General features: G+C 38.9%; 1 protein-coding gene across 2 annotated transcripts in view; it reads left to right on the top strand.

Annotated features, from left to right (window-relative positions):
- LOC149483156 (uncharacterized) overlaps positions 1-15,026 on the top strand; it is a 69,077-nt gene extending 54,051 nt beyond the window's left edge. For both annotated transcript variants that reach the window (XM_089702142.1, XM_089702141.1), the window contains exons 18-19: positions 430-638; positions 14,871-15,026. In XM_089702142.1, the coding sequence (XP_089558268.1) occupies positions 430-638; positions 14,871-14,970 (309 nt within the window). In that variant the 3' untranslated portion in view covers positions 14,971-15,026. The remainder of the gene's footprint in view (positions 1-429; positions 639-14,870) is intronic.
- Positions 15,027-15,289: the final 263 nt, after the last annotated feature.

The following is a 15,289-nucleotide window of genomic DNA, read 5'->3' as shown; positions in this document are numbered from 1 at the left end:
GAACACTAGTCTTTGTCTTTTTTTGGGTGGGGAGCTGGATGTCGAGGTCTTTTATAATAGTCGATTTATTCAAATAGATAAAAGGAGGAGGCCTAACCTAACCGTTAGGTAGCCTAGCTATAGGCGATGTAAACGCTCTGCTAATAATCATAGTAAACAGAAAGTATTTGTATACATTTAAAAAACAATCAATAATGCCCAATTGATTAAAATGAAATGATTTTCAGTATTATTGCCTTTGTAGGTATTTAGCTTTTCAAATTATTCAGTGCAACGCGTGAAACCGTTGTATTCCATCTTAACCTTTTTTCGAATTCTATCCAATACAATAAACAATAATTTCTCTAAAATTAAGCTTATACGCTTATTTTTAGCCCAATATTAACTTTTCCATACATAATTCTAAACAAAACACCCAACCACTTTCAGATACTAGAAGAAACAATACAAAAGAAGACGCCCCGTCCTTTATACCCGCCGAGCAGCAAAGACATGGAGAAGTACCGCATGTTGCTCAACACACCAGAACCTGTTGCTGAACAGTTGCACAACTATCGCACCAAGTTTGTGCAGCACATGCTGACAAGCTGCATGTATGCGAACAGCGCTGTGGGGAAACCCTGGGAGGTTATCGGCAGGTGCTGCTTTAAAACAATTTTTGGGCATGACGGTCAATTTCAGGGGTAACTAAGGTGTGAGATCTGAGTCTCTTCTAGGATGGGTTGTGCTGGGTAACACCGGCCGAATGTGAACATCTGGTAAAATCCTGTAAAATATAATAACTGTGCTGTGGAACAACTCTAGAAAGTGATAAACTGGTAAAATCCTGTCTGGCGTTACCATCTTCGTGCAGAATATGTTCATCAGCTCCAGAGATGATAACTGTGGTGTGGAACAGCTCTGGAAGGTAATAAACTGGTAAAATCCTGTAAAATATAATAACTGTGCTGTGGAACAACTCTAGAAAGTGATAAACTGGTAAAATCCTGTCTGGCGTTACCATCTTCGTGCAGAATATGTTCATCAGCTCCAGAGATGATAACTGTGGTGTGGAACAGCTCTGGAAGGTAATAAACTGGTAAAATCCTGTAAAATATAATAACTGTGCTGTGGAACAACTCTAGAAAGTGATAAACTGGTAAAATCCTGTCTGGCGTTACCATCTTCGTGCAGAATATGTTCATCAGCTCCAGAGATGATAACTGTGGTGTGGAACAGCTCTGGAAGGTAATAAACTGGTAAAATCCTGTAAAATATAATAACTGTGCTGTGGAACAACTCTAGAAAGTGATAAACTGGTAAAATCCTGTCTGGCGTTACCATCTTCGTGCAGAATATGTTCATCAGCTCCAGAGACACAACTGTGGTGTGGAACAGCTCTGGAAGGTAATAAACTGGTAAAATCCTGTAAAATATAATAACTGTGCTGTGGAACAACTCTAGAAAGTGATAAACTGGTAAAATCCTGTCTGGCGTTACCATCTTCGTGCAGAATATGTTCATCAGCTCCAGAGATGATAACTGTGGTGTGGAACAGCTCTGGAAGGTAATAAACTGGTAAAATCCTGTAAAATATAATAACTGTGCTGTGGAACAACTCTAGAAAGTGAAAAACTGGTAAAATCCTGTCTGGCGTTACCATCTTCGTGCAGAATATGTTCATCAGCTCCAGAGATTATAACTATTGTGTGGAACAGCTCTGAAAGGTAATAAACTGGTAAAATCCTGTAAAATATAATAACTGTGCTGTGGAACAACTCTAGAAAGTGATAAACTGGTTAAATCCTGTCTGGCGTTACCATCTTCGTGCAGAATATGTTCATCAGCTCCAGAGATGATAACTGTGGTGTGGAACAGCTCTGGAAGGTAATAAACTGGTAAAATCCTGTAAAATATAATAACTGTGCTGTGGAACAACTCTAGAAAGTGATAAACTGGTAAAATCCTGTCTGGCGTTACCATCTTCGTGCAGAATATGTTCATCAGCTCCAGAGATGATAACTGTGGTGTGGAGCAGCTCTGGAAGGTAATAAACTGGTAAAATCCTGTAAAATATAATAACTGTGCTGTGGAACAACTCTAGAAAGTGATAAACTGGTAAAATCCTGTCTGGCGTTACCATCTTCGTGCAGAATATGTTCATCAGCCCCAGAGATGATAACTGTGGTGTGGAACAGCTCTGGAAGGTAATAAACTGGTAAAATCCTGTAAAATATAATAACTGTGCTGTGGAACAACTCTAGAAAGTGATAAACTCCTGTCTGGCGTTACCATCTTCGTGCAGAATATGTTCATCAGCTCCAGAGATGATAACTGTGGTGTGGAACAGCTCTGGAAGGTAATAAACTGGTAAAATCCTGTAAAATATAATAACTGTGCTGTGGAACAACTCTAGAAAGTGATAAACTGGTAAAATCCTGTCTGGCGTTACCATCTTCGTGCAGAATATCTTCATCAGCTCCAGAGATGATAACTGTGGTGTGGAACAGCTCTGGAAGGTAATAAACTGGTAAAATCCTGTCAAATATAATAACTGTGCTGTGGAACAACTCTAGAAAGTGATAAACTGGTAAAATCCTGTCTGGCGTTACCATCTTCGTGCAGAATATGTTCATCAGCTCCAGAGATGATAATTGTGGTGTGGAGCAGCTCTGGAAGGTAATAAACTGGTAAAATCCTGTAAAATATAATAACTGTGCTGTGGTACAACTCTAGAAAGTGATAAACTGGTAAAATCCTGTCTGGCGTTACCATCTTCGTGCAGAATATGTTCATCAGCTCCAGAGATGATAACTGTGGTGTGGAGCAGCTCTGAAAGGTAATAAACTGGTAAAATCCTGTAAAATATAATAACTGTGCTGTGGAACAACTCTAGAAAGTGATAAACTGGTTAAATCCTGTCTGGCGTTACCATCTTCGTGCAGAATATGTTCATCAGCTCCAGAGATGATAACTGTGGTGTGGAACAGCTCTGGAAGGTAATAAACTGGTAAAATCCTGTAAAATATAATAACTGTGCTGTGGAACAACTCTAGAAAGTGATAAACTGGTAAAATCCTGTCTGGCGTTACCATCTTCGTGCAGAATATGTTCATCAGCTCCAGAGATGATAACTGTGGTGTGGAGCAGCTCTGGAAGGTAATAAACTGGTAAAATCCTGTAAAATATAATAACTGTGCTGTGGAACAACTCTAGAAAGTGATAAACTGGTAAAATCCTGTCTGGCGTTACCATCTTCGTGCAGAATATGTTCATCAGCCCCAGAGATGATAACTGTGGTCTGGAACAGCTCTGGAAGGTAATAAACTGGTAAAATCCTGTAAAATATAATAACTGTGCTGTGGAACAACTCTAGAAAGTGATAAACTGGTAAAATCCTGTCTGGCGTTACCATCTTCGTGCAGAATATGTTCATCAGCTCCAGAGATGATAACTGTGGTGTGGAACAGCTCTGGAAGGTAATAAACTGGTAAAATCCTGTAAAATATAATAACTGTGCTGTGGAACAACTCTAGAAAGTGATAAACTCCTGTCTGGCGTTACCATCTTCGTGCAGAATATGTTCATCAGCTCCAGAGATGATAACTGTGGTGTGGAACAGCTCTGGAAGGTAATAAACTGGTAAAATCCTGTAAAATATAATAACTGTGCTGTGGAACAACTCTAGAAAGTGATAAACTGGTAAAATCCTGTCTGGCGTTACCATCTTCGTGCAGAATATGTTCATCAGCTCCAGAGATGATAACTGTGGTGTGGAACAGCTCTGGAAGGTAATAAACTGGTAAAATCCTGTCAAATATAATAACTGTGCTGTGGAACAACTCTAGAAAGTGATAAACTGGTAAAATCCTGTCTGGCGTTACCATCTTCGTGCAGAATATGTTCATCAGCTCCAGAGATGATAATTGTGGTGTGGAACAGCTCTGGAAGGTAATAAACTGGTAAAATCCTGTAAAATATAATAACTGTGCTGTGGTACAACTCTGGAAAGTGATAAACTGGTAAAATCCTGTCTGGCGTTACCATCTTCGTGCAGAATATGTTCATCAGCTCCAGAGATGATAACTGTGGTGTGGAGCAGCTCTGGAAGGTAATAAACTGGTAAAATCCTGTAAAATATAATAACTGTGCTGTGGAACAACTCTAGAAAGTGATAAACTGGTAAAATCCTGTCTGGCGTTACCATCTTCGTGCAGAATATTTTCGTCAGCTCCAGAGATGATAACTGTGGTGTGGAACAGCTCTGGAAGGTAATAAACTGGTAAAATCCTGTAAAATATAATAACTGCGCTGTGGAACAACTCTAGAAAGTGAGAAACTGGTAAAATCCTGTCTGGCGTTACCATCTTCGTGCAGAATATGTTCATCAGCTCCAGAGATGATAACTGTGGTGTGGAACAGCTCTGGAAGGTAATAAACTGGTAAAATCCTGTAAAATATAATAACTGTGCTGTGGTACAACTCTAGAAAGTGATAAACTGGTAAAATCCTGTTTGGCGTTACCATCTTCGTGCAGAATATGTTCATCAGCTCCAGACATGATAACTGTGCTGTGGAACAGCTCTGGAAGGTAGTTAACTGGTAAAATCCTGTAAAATATAATAACTGTGCTGTGGAACAACTCTAGAAAGTGATAAACTGGTAAAATCCTGTCTGGCGTTACCATCTTCGTGCAGAATATGTTCATCAGCTCCAGAGATGATAACTGTGGTGTGGAACAGCTCTGGAAGGTAATAAACTGGTAAAATCCTGTAAAATATAATAACTGTGCTGTGGTACAACTCTAGAAAGTGATAAACTGGTAAAATCCTGTCTGGCGTTACCATCTTCGTGCAGAATATGTACATCAGCTCCAGAGATGATAACTGTGCTGTGGAACAGCTCTGGAAGGTAGTTAACTGGTAAAATCCTGTAAAATATAATAACTGTGCTGTGGAACAACTCTAGAAAGTGATAAACTGGTAAAATCCTGTCTGGCGTTACTATCTTCGTGCAGAATATGTTCATCAGCTCCAGAGATGATAACTGTGGTGTGGAACAGCTCTGGAAGGTAATAAACTGGTAAAATCCTGTAAAATATAATAACTGTGCTGTGGAACAACTCTAGAAAGTGATAAACTGGTAAAATCCTGTCTGGCGTTACCATCTTCGTGCAGAATATGTTCATCAGCTCCAGAGATGATAACTGTGGTGTGGAGCAGCTCTGGAAGGTAATAAACTGGTAAAATCCTGTAAAATATAATAACTGTGCTGTGGAACAACTCTAGAAAGTGATAAACTGGTAAAATCCTGTCTGGCGTTACCATCTTCGTGCAGAATATGTTCATCAGCCCCAGAGATGATAACTGTGGTGTGGAACAGCTCTGGAAGGTAATAAACTGGTAAAATCCTGTAAAATATAATAACTGTGCTGTGGAACAACTCTAGAAAGTGATAAACTGGTAAAATCCTGTCTGGCGTTACCATCTTCGTGCAGAATATGTTCATCAGCTCCAGAGATGATAACTGTGGTGTGGAACAGCTCTGGAAGGTAATAAACTGGTAAAATCCTGTAAAATATAATAACTGTGCTGTGGAACAACTCTAGAAAGTGATAAACTCCTGTCTGGCGTTACCATCTTCGTGCAGAATATGTTCATCAGCTCCAGAGATGATAACTGTGGTGTGGAACAGCTCTGGAAGGTAATAAACTGGTAAAATCCTGTAAAATATAATAACTGTGCTGTGGAACAACTCTAGAAAGTGATAAACTGGTAAAATCCTGTCTGGCGTTACCATCTTCGTGCAGAATATCTTCATCAGCTCCAGAGATGATAACTGTGGTGTGGAACAGCTCTGGAAGGTAATAAACTGGTAAAATCCTGTCAAATATAATAACTGTGCTGTGGAACAACTCTAGAAAGTGATAAACTGGTAAAATCCTGTCTGGCGTTACCATCTTCGTGCAGAATATGTTCATCAGCTCCAGAGATGATAATTGTGGTGTGGAGCAGCTCTGGAAGGTAATAAACTGGTAAAATCCTGTAAAATATAATAACTGTGCTGTGGTACAACTCTAGAAAGTGATAAACTGGTAAAATCCTGTCTGGCGTTACCATCTTCGTGCAGAATATGTTCATCAGCTCCAGAGATGATAACTGTGGTGTGGAGCAGCTCTGAAAGGTAATAAACTGGTAAAATCCTGTAAAATATAATAACTGTGCTGTGGAACAACTCTAGAAAGTTATAAACTGGTAAAATCCTGTCTGGCGTTACCATCTTCGTGCAGAATATGTTCATCAGCTCCAGAGATGATAACTGTGGTGTGGAACAGCTCTGGAAGGTAATAAACTGGTAAAATCCTGTAAAATATAATAACTGTGCTGTGGAACAACTCTAGAAAGTGATAAACTGGTAAAATCCTGTCTGGCGTTACCATCTTCGTGCAGAATATGTTCATCAGCTCCAGAGATGATAACTGTGGTGTGGAGCAGCTCTGGAAGGTAATAAACTGGTAAAATCCTGTAAAATATAATAACTGTGCTGTGGAACAACTCTAGAAAGTGATAAACTGGTAAAATCCTGTCTGGCGTTACCATCTTCGTGCAGAATATGTTCATCAGCCCCAGAGATGATAACTGTGGTGTGGAACAGCTCTGGAAGGTAATAAACTGGTAAAATCCTGTAAAATATAATAACTGTGCTGTGGAACAACTCTAGAAAGTGATAAACTGGTAAAATCCTGTCTGGCGTTACCATCTTCGTGCAGAATATGTTCATCAGCTCCAGAGATGATAACTGTGGTGTGGAACAGCTCTGGAAGGTAATAAACTGGTAAAATCCTGTAAAATATAATAACTGTGCTGTGGAACAACTCTAGAAAGTGATAAACTCCTGTCTGGCGTTACCATCTTCGTGCAGAATATGTTCATCAGCTCCAGAGATGATAACTGTGGTGTGGAACAGCTCTGGAAGGTAATAAACTGGTAAAATCCTGTAAAATATAATAACTGTGCTGTGGAACAACTCTAGAAAGTGATAAACTGGTAAAATCCTGTCTGGCGTTACCATCTTCGTGCAGAATATCTTCATCAGCTCCAGAGATGATAACTGTGGTGTGGAACAGCTCTGGAAGGTAATAAACTGGTAAAATCCTGTCAAATATAATAACTGTGCTGTGGAACAACTCTAGAAAGTGATAAACTGGTAAAATCCTGTCTGGCGTTACCATCTTCGTGCAGAATATTTTCGTCAGCTCCAGAGATGATAACTGTGGTGTGGAACAGCTCTGGAAGGTAATAAACTGGTAAAATCCTGTAAAATATAATAACTGCGCTGTGGAACAACTCTAGAAAGTGATAAACTGGTAAAATCCTGTCTGGCGTTACCATCTTCGTGCAGAATATGTTCATCAGCTCCAGAGATGATAACTGTGGTGTGGAACAGCTCTGGAAGGTAATAAACTGGTAAAATCCTGTAAAATATAATAACTGTGCTGTGGTACAACTCTAGAAAGTGATAAACTGGTAAAATCCTGTTTGGCGTTACCATCTTCGTGCAGAATATGTTCATCAGCTCCAGACATGATAACTGTGCTGTGGAACAGCTCTGGAAGGTAGTTAACTGGTAAAATCCTGTAAAATATAATAACTGTGCTGTGGAACAACTCTAGAAAGTGATAAACTGGTAAAATCCTGTCTGGCGTTACCATCTTCGTGCAGAATATGTTCATCAGCTCCAGAGATGATAACTGTGGTGTGGAACAGCTCTGGAAGGTAATAAACTGGTAAAATCCTGTAAAATATAATAACTGTGCTGTGGTACAACTCTAGAAAGTGATAAACTTGTTAAATCCTGTCTGGCGTTACCATCTTCGTGCAGAATATGTACATCAGCTCCAGAGATGATAACTGTGCTGTGGAACAGCTCTGGAAGGTAGTTAACTGGTAAAATCCTGTAAAATATAATAACTGTGCTGTGGAACAACTCTAGAAAGTGATAAACTGGTAAAATCCTGTCTGGCGTTACCATCTTCGTGCAGAATATGTTCATCAGCTCCAGAGATGATAACTGTGGTGTGGAACAGCTCTGGAAGGTAATAAACTGGTAAAATCCTGTAAAATATAATTACTGTGCTGTGGAACAACTCTAGAAAGTGATAAACTGGTAAAATATTATCTGGCGTTACCATCTACGTGCAGAATATGTTCATCAGCTCCAGAGATGATAACTGTGGTGTGGAACAGCTCTGGAAGGTAATAAACTGGTAAAATCCTGTAAAATATAATAACTGTGCTGTGGAACAACTCTAGAAAGTGATAAACTGGTAAAATCCTGTCTGGCGTTACCATCTTCGTGCAGAATATGTTCATCAGCTCCAGAGATGATAACTGTGGTGTGGAACAGCTCTGGAAGGTAATAAACTGGTAAAATCCTGTAAAATATAATAACTGTGCTGTGGAACAACTCTAGAAAGTGATAAACTGGTAAAATCCTGTCTGGCGTTACCATCTTCGTGCAGAATATGTTCATCAGCTCCAGAGATGATAACTGTGGTGTGGAACAGCTCTGGAAGGTAATAAACTGGTAAAATCCTGTAAAATATAATAACTGTGCTGTGGAACAACTCTAGAAAGTGAAAAACTGGTAAAATCCTGTCTGGCGTTACCATCTTCGTGCAGAATATGTTCATCAGCTCCAGAGATGATAACTGTGGTGTGGAACAGCTCTGGAAGGTAATAAACTGGTAAAATCCTGTAAAAAATAATAACTGTGCTGTGGAACAACTCTAGAAAGTGATAAACTGGTAAAATCCTGTCTGGCGTTACCATCTTCGTGCAGAATATGTTCATCAGCTCCAGAGATGATAACTGTGGTGTGGAACAGCTCTGGAAGGTAATAAACTGGTAAAATCCTGTAAAATATAATAACTGTGCTGTGGTACAACTCTAGAAAGTGATAAACTGGTAAAATCCTGTCTGGCGTTACCATCTTCGTGCAGAATATGTTCATCAGCTCCAGAAATGATAACTGTGCTGTGGAACAGCTCTGGAAGGTAGTTAACTGGTAAAATCCTGTAAAATATAATTACTGTGCTGTGGAACAACTCTAGAAAGTGATAAACTGGTAAAATATTATCTGGCGTTACCATCTACGTGCAGAATATGTTCATCAGCTCCAGAGATGATAACTGTGGTGTGGAACAGCTCTGGAAGGTAATAAACTGGTAAAATCCTGTAAAATATAATAACTGTGCTGTGGAACAACTCTAGAAAGTGATAAACTGGTAAAATCCTGTCTGGCGTTACCATCTTCGTGCAGAATATGTTCATCAGCTCCAGAGATGATAACTGTGGTGTGGAACAGCTCTGGAAGGTAATAAACTGGTAAAATCCTGTAAAATATAATAACTGTGCTGTGGAACAACTCTAGAAAGTGATAAACTGGTAAAATCCTGTCTGGCGTTACCATCTTCGTGCAGAATATGTTCATCAGCTCCAGAGATGATAACTGTGGTGTGGAACAGCTCTGGAAGGTAATAAACTGGTAAAATCCTGTAAAATATAATAACTGTGCTGTGGAACAACTCTAGAAAGTGAAAAACTGGTAAAATCCTGTCTGGCGTTACCATCTTCGTGCAGAATATGTTCATCAGCTCCAGAGATGATAACTGTGGTGTGGAACAGCTCTGGAAGGTAATAAACTGGTAAAATCCTGTAAAAAATAATAACTGTGCTGTGGAACAACTCTAGAAAGTGATAAACTGGTAAAATCCTGTCTGGCGTTACCATCTTCGTGCAGAATATGTTCATCAGCTCCAGAGATGATAACTGTGGTGTGGAACAGCTCTGGAAGGTAATAAACTGGTAAAATCCTGTAAAATATAATAACTGTGCTGTGGTACAACTCTAGAAAGTGATAAACTGGTAAAATCCTGTCTGGCGTTACCATCTTCGTGCAGAATATGTTCATCAGCTCCAGAAATGATAACTGTGCTGTGGAACAGCTCTGGAAGGTAGTTAACTGGTAAAATCCTGTAAAATATAATAACTGTGCTGTGGAACAACTCTAGAAAGTGATAAACTGGTAAAATCCTGTCTGGCGTTACCATCTTCGTGCAGAATATGTTCATCAGCTCCAGAGATGATAACTGTGGTGTGGAACAGCTCTGGAAGGTAATAAACTGGTAAAATCCTGTAAAATATAATAACTGTGCTGTGGAACAACTCTAGAAAGTGATAAACTGGTAAAATCCTGTAAAATATAATAACTGTGCTGTGGAACAACTCTAGAAAGTGATAAACTGGTAAAATCCTGTCTGGCGTTACCATCTTCGTGCAGAATATGTTCATCAGCTCCAGAGATGATAACTGTGGTGTGGAACAGCTCTGGAAGGTAATAAACTGGTAAAATCCTGTAAAATATAATAACTGTGCTGTGGAACAACTCTAGAAAGTGATAAACTGGTAAAATCCCGTCTGGCGTTACCATCTTCGTGCAGAATATGTTCATCAGCTCCAGAGATGATAACTGTGGTGTGGAACAGCTCTGGAAGGTGATAAACTGGTAAAATCCTGTAAAATATAATAACTGTGCTGTGGAACAACTCTAGAAAGTGATAAACTGGTAAAATCCTGTCTGGCGTTACCATCTTCGTGCAGAATATGTTCATCAGCTCCAGAAATGATAACTGTGCTGTGGAACAGCTCTAGAAGGTAGTTAACTGGTAAAATCCTGTAAAATATAATAACTGTGCTGTGGAACAACTCTAGAAAGTGATAAACTGGTAAAATCCTGTCTGGCGTTACCATCTTCGTGCAGAATATGTTCATCAGCTCCAGAGATGATAACTATTGTGTGGAACAGCTCTGGAAGGTAATAAACTGGTAAAATCCTGTAAAATATAATAACTGTGCTGTGGAACAACTCTAGAAAGTGATAAACTGGTAAAATCCTGTCTGGCGTTACCATCTTCGTGCAGAATATGTTCATCAGCTCCAGAGATGATAACTGTGGTGTGGAGCAGCTCTGGAAGGTAATAAACTGGTAAAATCCTGTAAAATATAATAACTGTGCTGTGGAACAACTCTAGAAAGTGATCTGGTAAAACCCTGTCTGGCGTTACCATCTTCGTGCAGAATATGTTCATCAGCTCCAGAGATTATAACTGTGGTGTGGAACAGCTCTGGAAGGTAATAAACTGGTAAAATCCTGTAAAATATAATAACTGTGCTGTGGAACAACTCTAGAAAGTGATAAACTGGTTAAATCCTGTCTGGCGTTACCATCTTCGTGCAGAATATGTTCATCAGCTCCAGAGATGATAACTGTGGTGTGGAACAGCTCTGGAAGGTAATAAACTGGTAAAATCCTGTAAAATATAATAACTGTGCTGTGGAACAACTCTAGAAAGTGATAAACTGGTAAAATCCTGTCTGGCGTTACCATCTTCGTGCAGAATATGTTCATCAGCTCCAGAGATGATAACTGTGGTGTGGAACAGCTCTGGAAGGTAATAAACTGGTAAAATCCTGTAAAATATAATAACTGTGCTGTGGAACAACTCTAGAAAGTGATAAACTGGTAAAATCCTGTCTGGCGTTACCATCTTCGTGCAGAATATGTTCATCAGCCCCAGAGATGATAACTGTGGTGTGGAACAGCTCTGGAAGGTAATAAACTGGTAAAATCCTGTAAAATATAATAACTGTGCTGTGGAACAACTCTAGAAAGTGAAAAACTGGTAAAATCCTGTCTGGCGTTACCATCTTCGTGCAGAATATGTTCATCAGCTCCAGAGATTATAACTATTGTGTGGAACAGCTCTGAAAGGTAATAAACTGGTAAAATCCTGTAAAATATAAGAACTGTGCTGTGGAACAACTCTAGAAAGTGATAAACTGGTTAAATCCTGTCTGGCGTTACCATCTTCGTGCAGAATATGTTCATCAGCTCCAGAGATGATAACTGTGGTGTGGAACAGCTCTGGAAGGTAATAAACTGGTAAAATCCTGTAAAATATAATAACTGTGCTGTGGAACAACTCTAGAAAGTGATAAACTGGTAAAATCCTGTCTGGCGTTACCATCTTCGTGCAGAATATGTTCATCAGCTCCAGAGATGATAACTGTGGTGTGGAGCAGCTCTGGAAGGTAATAAACTGGTAAAATCCTGTAAAATATAATAACTGTGCTGTGGAACAACTCTAGAAAGTGATAAACTGGTAAAATCCTGTCTGGCGTTACCATCTTCGTGCAGAATATGTTCATCAGCCCCAGAGATGATAACTGTGGTGTGGAACAGCTCTGGAAGGTAATAAACTGGTAAAATCCTGTAAAATATAATAACTGTGCTGTGGAACAACTCTAGAAAGTGATAAACTGGTAAAATCCTGTCTGGCGTTACCATCTTCGTGCAGAATATGTTCATCAGCTCCAGAGATGATAACTGTGGTGTGGAACAGCTCTGGAAGGTAATAAACTGGTAAAATCCTGTAAAATATAATAACTGTGCTGTGGTACAACTCTAGAAAGTGATGAACTGGTAAAATCCTGTCAGGCGTTACCATCTTCGTGCAGAATATGTTCATCAGCTCCAGACATGATAACTGTGCTGTGGAACAGCTCTGGAAGGTAGTTAACTGGTAAAATCCTGTAAAATATAATAACTGTGCTGTGGAACAACTCTAGAAAGTGATAAACTGGTAAAATCCTGTCTGGCGTTACCATCTTCGTGCAGAATATGTTCATCAGCTCCAGAGATGATAACTGTGGTGTGGAACAGCTCTGGAAGGTAATAAACTGGTAAAATCCTGTAAAATATAATAACTGTGCTGTGGTACAACTCTAGAAAGTGATAAACTGGTAAAATCCTGTCTGGCGTTACCATCTTCGTGCAGAATATGTTCATCAGCTCCAGAGATGATAACTGTGGTGTGGAGCAGCTCTGAAAGGTAATAAACTGGTAAAATCCTGTAAAATATAATAACTGTGCTGTGGAACAACTCTAGAAAGTGATAAACTGGTAAAATCCTGTCTGGCGTTACCATCTTCGTGCAGAATATGTTCATCAGCTCCAGAGATGATAACTGTGGTGTGGAGCAGCTCTGGAAGGTAATAAACTGGTAAAATCCTGTAAAATATAATAACTGTGCTGTGGAACAACTCTAGAAAGTGATAAACTGGTAAAATCCTGTCTGGCGTTACCATCTTCGTGCAGAATATGTTCATCAGCCCCAGAGATGATAACTGTGGTGTGGAACAGCTCTGGAAGGTAATAAACTGGTAAAATCCTGTAAAATATATAATAACTGTGCTGTGGAACAACTCTAGAAAGTGATAAACTCCTGTCTGGCGTTACCATCTTCGTGCAGAATATGTTCATCAGCTCCAGAGATGATAACTGTGGTGTGGAACAGCTCTGGAAGGTAATAAACTGGTAAAATCCTGTAAAATATAATAACTGTGCTGTGGAACAACTCTAGAAAGTGATAAACTGGTAAAATCCTGTCTGGCGTTACCATCTTCGTGCAGAATATCTTCATCAGCTCCAGAGATGATAACTGTGGTGTGGAACAGCTCTGGAAGGTAATAAACTGGTAAAATCCTGTCAAATATAATAACTGTGCTGTGGAACAACTCTAGAAAGTGATAAACTGGTAAAATCCTGTCTGGCGTTACCATCTTCGTGCAGAATATGTTCATCAGCTCCAGAGATGATAATTGTGGTGTGGAGCAGCTCTGGAAGGTAATAAACTGGTAAAATCCTGTAAAATATAATAACTGTGCTGTGGTACAACTCTAGAAAGTGATAAACTGGTAAAATCCTGTCTGGCGTTACCATCTTCGTGCAGAATATGTTCATCAGCTCCAGAGATGATAACTGTGGTGTGGAGCAGCTCTGAAAGGTAATAAACTGGTAAAATCCTGTAAAATATAATAACTGTGCTGTGGAACAACTCTAGAAAGTGATAAACTGGTAAAATCCTGTCTGGCGTTACCATCTTCGTGCAGAATATGTTCATCAGCTCCAGAGATGATAACTGTGGTGTGGAACAGCTCTGGAAGGTAATAAACTGGTAAAATCCTGTAAAATATAATAACTGTGCTGTGGAACAACTCTAAAAAGTGATAAACTGGTAAAATCCTGTCTGGCGTTACCATCTTCGTGCAGAATATGTTCATCAGCTCCAGAGATGATAACTGTGGTGTGGAACAGCTCTGGAAGGTAATAAACTGGTAAAATCCTGTAAAATATAATAACTGTGCTGTGGAACAACTCTAAAAAGTGATAAACTGGTAAAATCCTGTCTGGCGTTACCATCTTCGTGCAGAATATGTTCATCAGCTCCAGAGATGATAACTGTGGTGTGGAACAGCTCTGGAAGGTAATAAACTGGTAAAATCCTGTAAAATATAATAACTGTGCTGTGGAACAACTCTAGAAAGTGATAAACTGGTAAAATCCTGTCTGGCGTTACCATCTTCGTGCAGAATATGTTCATCAGCTCCAGAGATGATAAATGTGGTGTGGAACAGCTCTGGAAGGTAATAAACTGGTAAAATCCTGTAAAATATAATAACTGTGCTGTGGAACAACTCTAGAAAGTGATAAACTGGTAAAATCCTGTCTGGCGTTACCATCTTCGTGCAGAATATGTTCATCAGCTCCAGAGATGATAAATGTGGTGTGGAACAGCTCTGGAAGGTAATAAACTGGTAAAATCCTGTAAAATATAATAACTGTGCTGTGGAACAACTCTAGAAAGTTATAAACTGGTAAAACCGGGAGAATTATGAGTTCATTACGTTTTTTCTTGTTTTGTAAAAAAAATGTTTTATTAAGATGATTGTTTTTTGTATTTATTTTCACATTATCATTTTATTTTCCAGAGTTTCCGAGCAGCTGATAGATGACCTCATACTGAGCTGCGCACAAGAAATGGAACTACAGGAGTATCTCCAGAAGATGTATCAAAGTGAAACGCGTTGATTGTACTTAATAATTGAAATGTATTGTTTTTAATAAATATATTTATTTTTGGGAAATTGTTGTTTTATTTAAGAGACCCTAAGTTTTGAAATTGTATATGAATCATAAAAATCCTTAAGATAAAATTAGTTTAGACTCATAGATATGGTAATTTTTTAGGCAAAAATCTTATAACACATTTGGTTCAATAAGTTTAAAAATCTGTAAAATGTTGATCACACAACCTATACTCAAAAATCCATTTCATTCAATCATAGTCTTCTATGTTTTTATTAATTAAAGTTTATATAACTATTTGAATATAGTTAATATTTAATTG

This window comes from Colias philodice, chromosome 13, assembly GCF_061535455.1.
Source record: "Colias philodice isolate Cphi_HAF_F1 chromosome 13, ilColPhil1 Martin Lab GWU primary, whole genome shotgun sequence".
In the NCBI taxonomy this organism is placed as follows: Eukaryota; Metazoa; Arthropoda; class Insecta; order Lepidoptera; family Pieridae; genus Colias; species Colias philodice.
The sequence above is the reverse complement of the archived record's forward strand: the minus strand, read 5'-3'. Positions and strand labels throughout refer to the sequence as shown.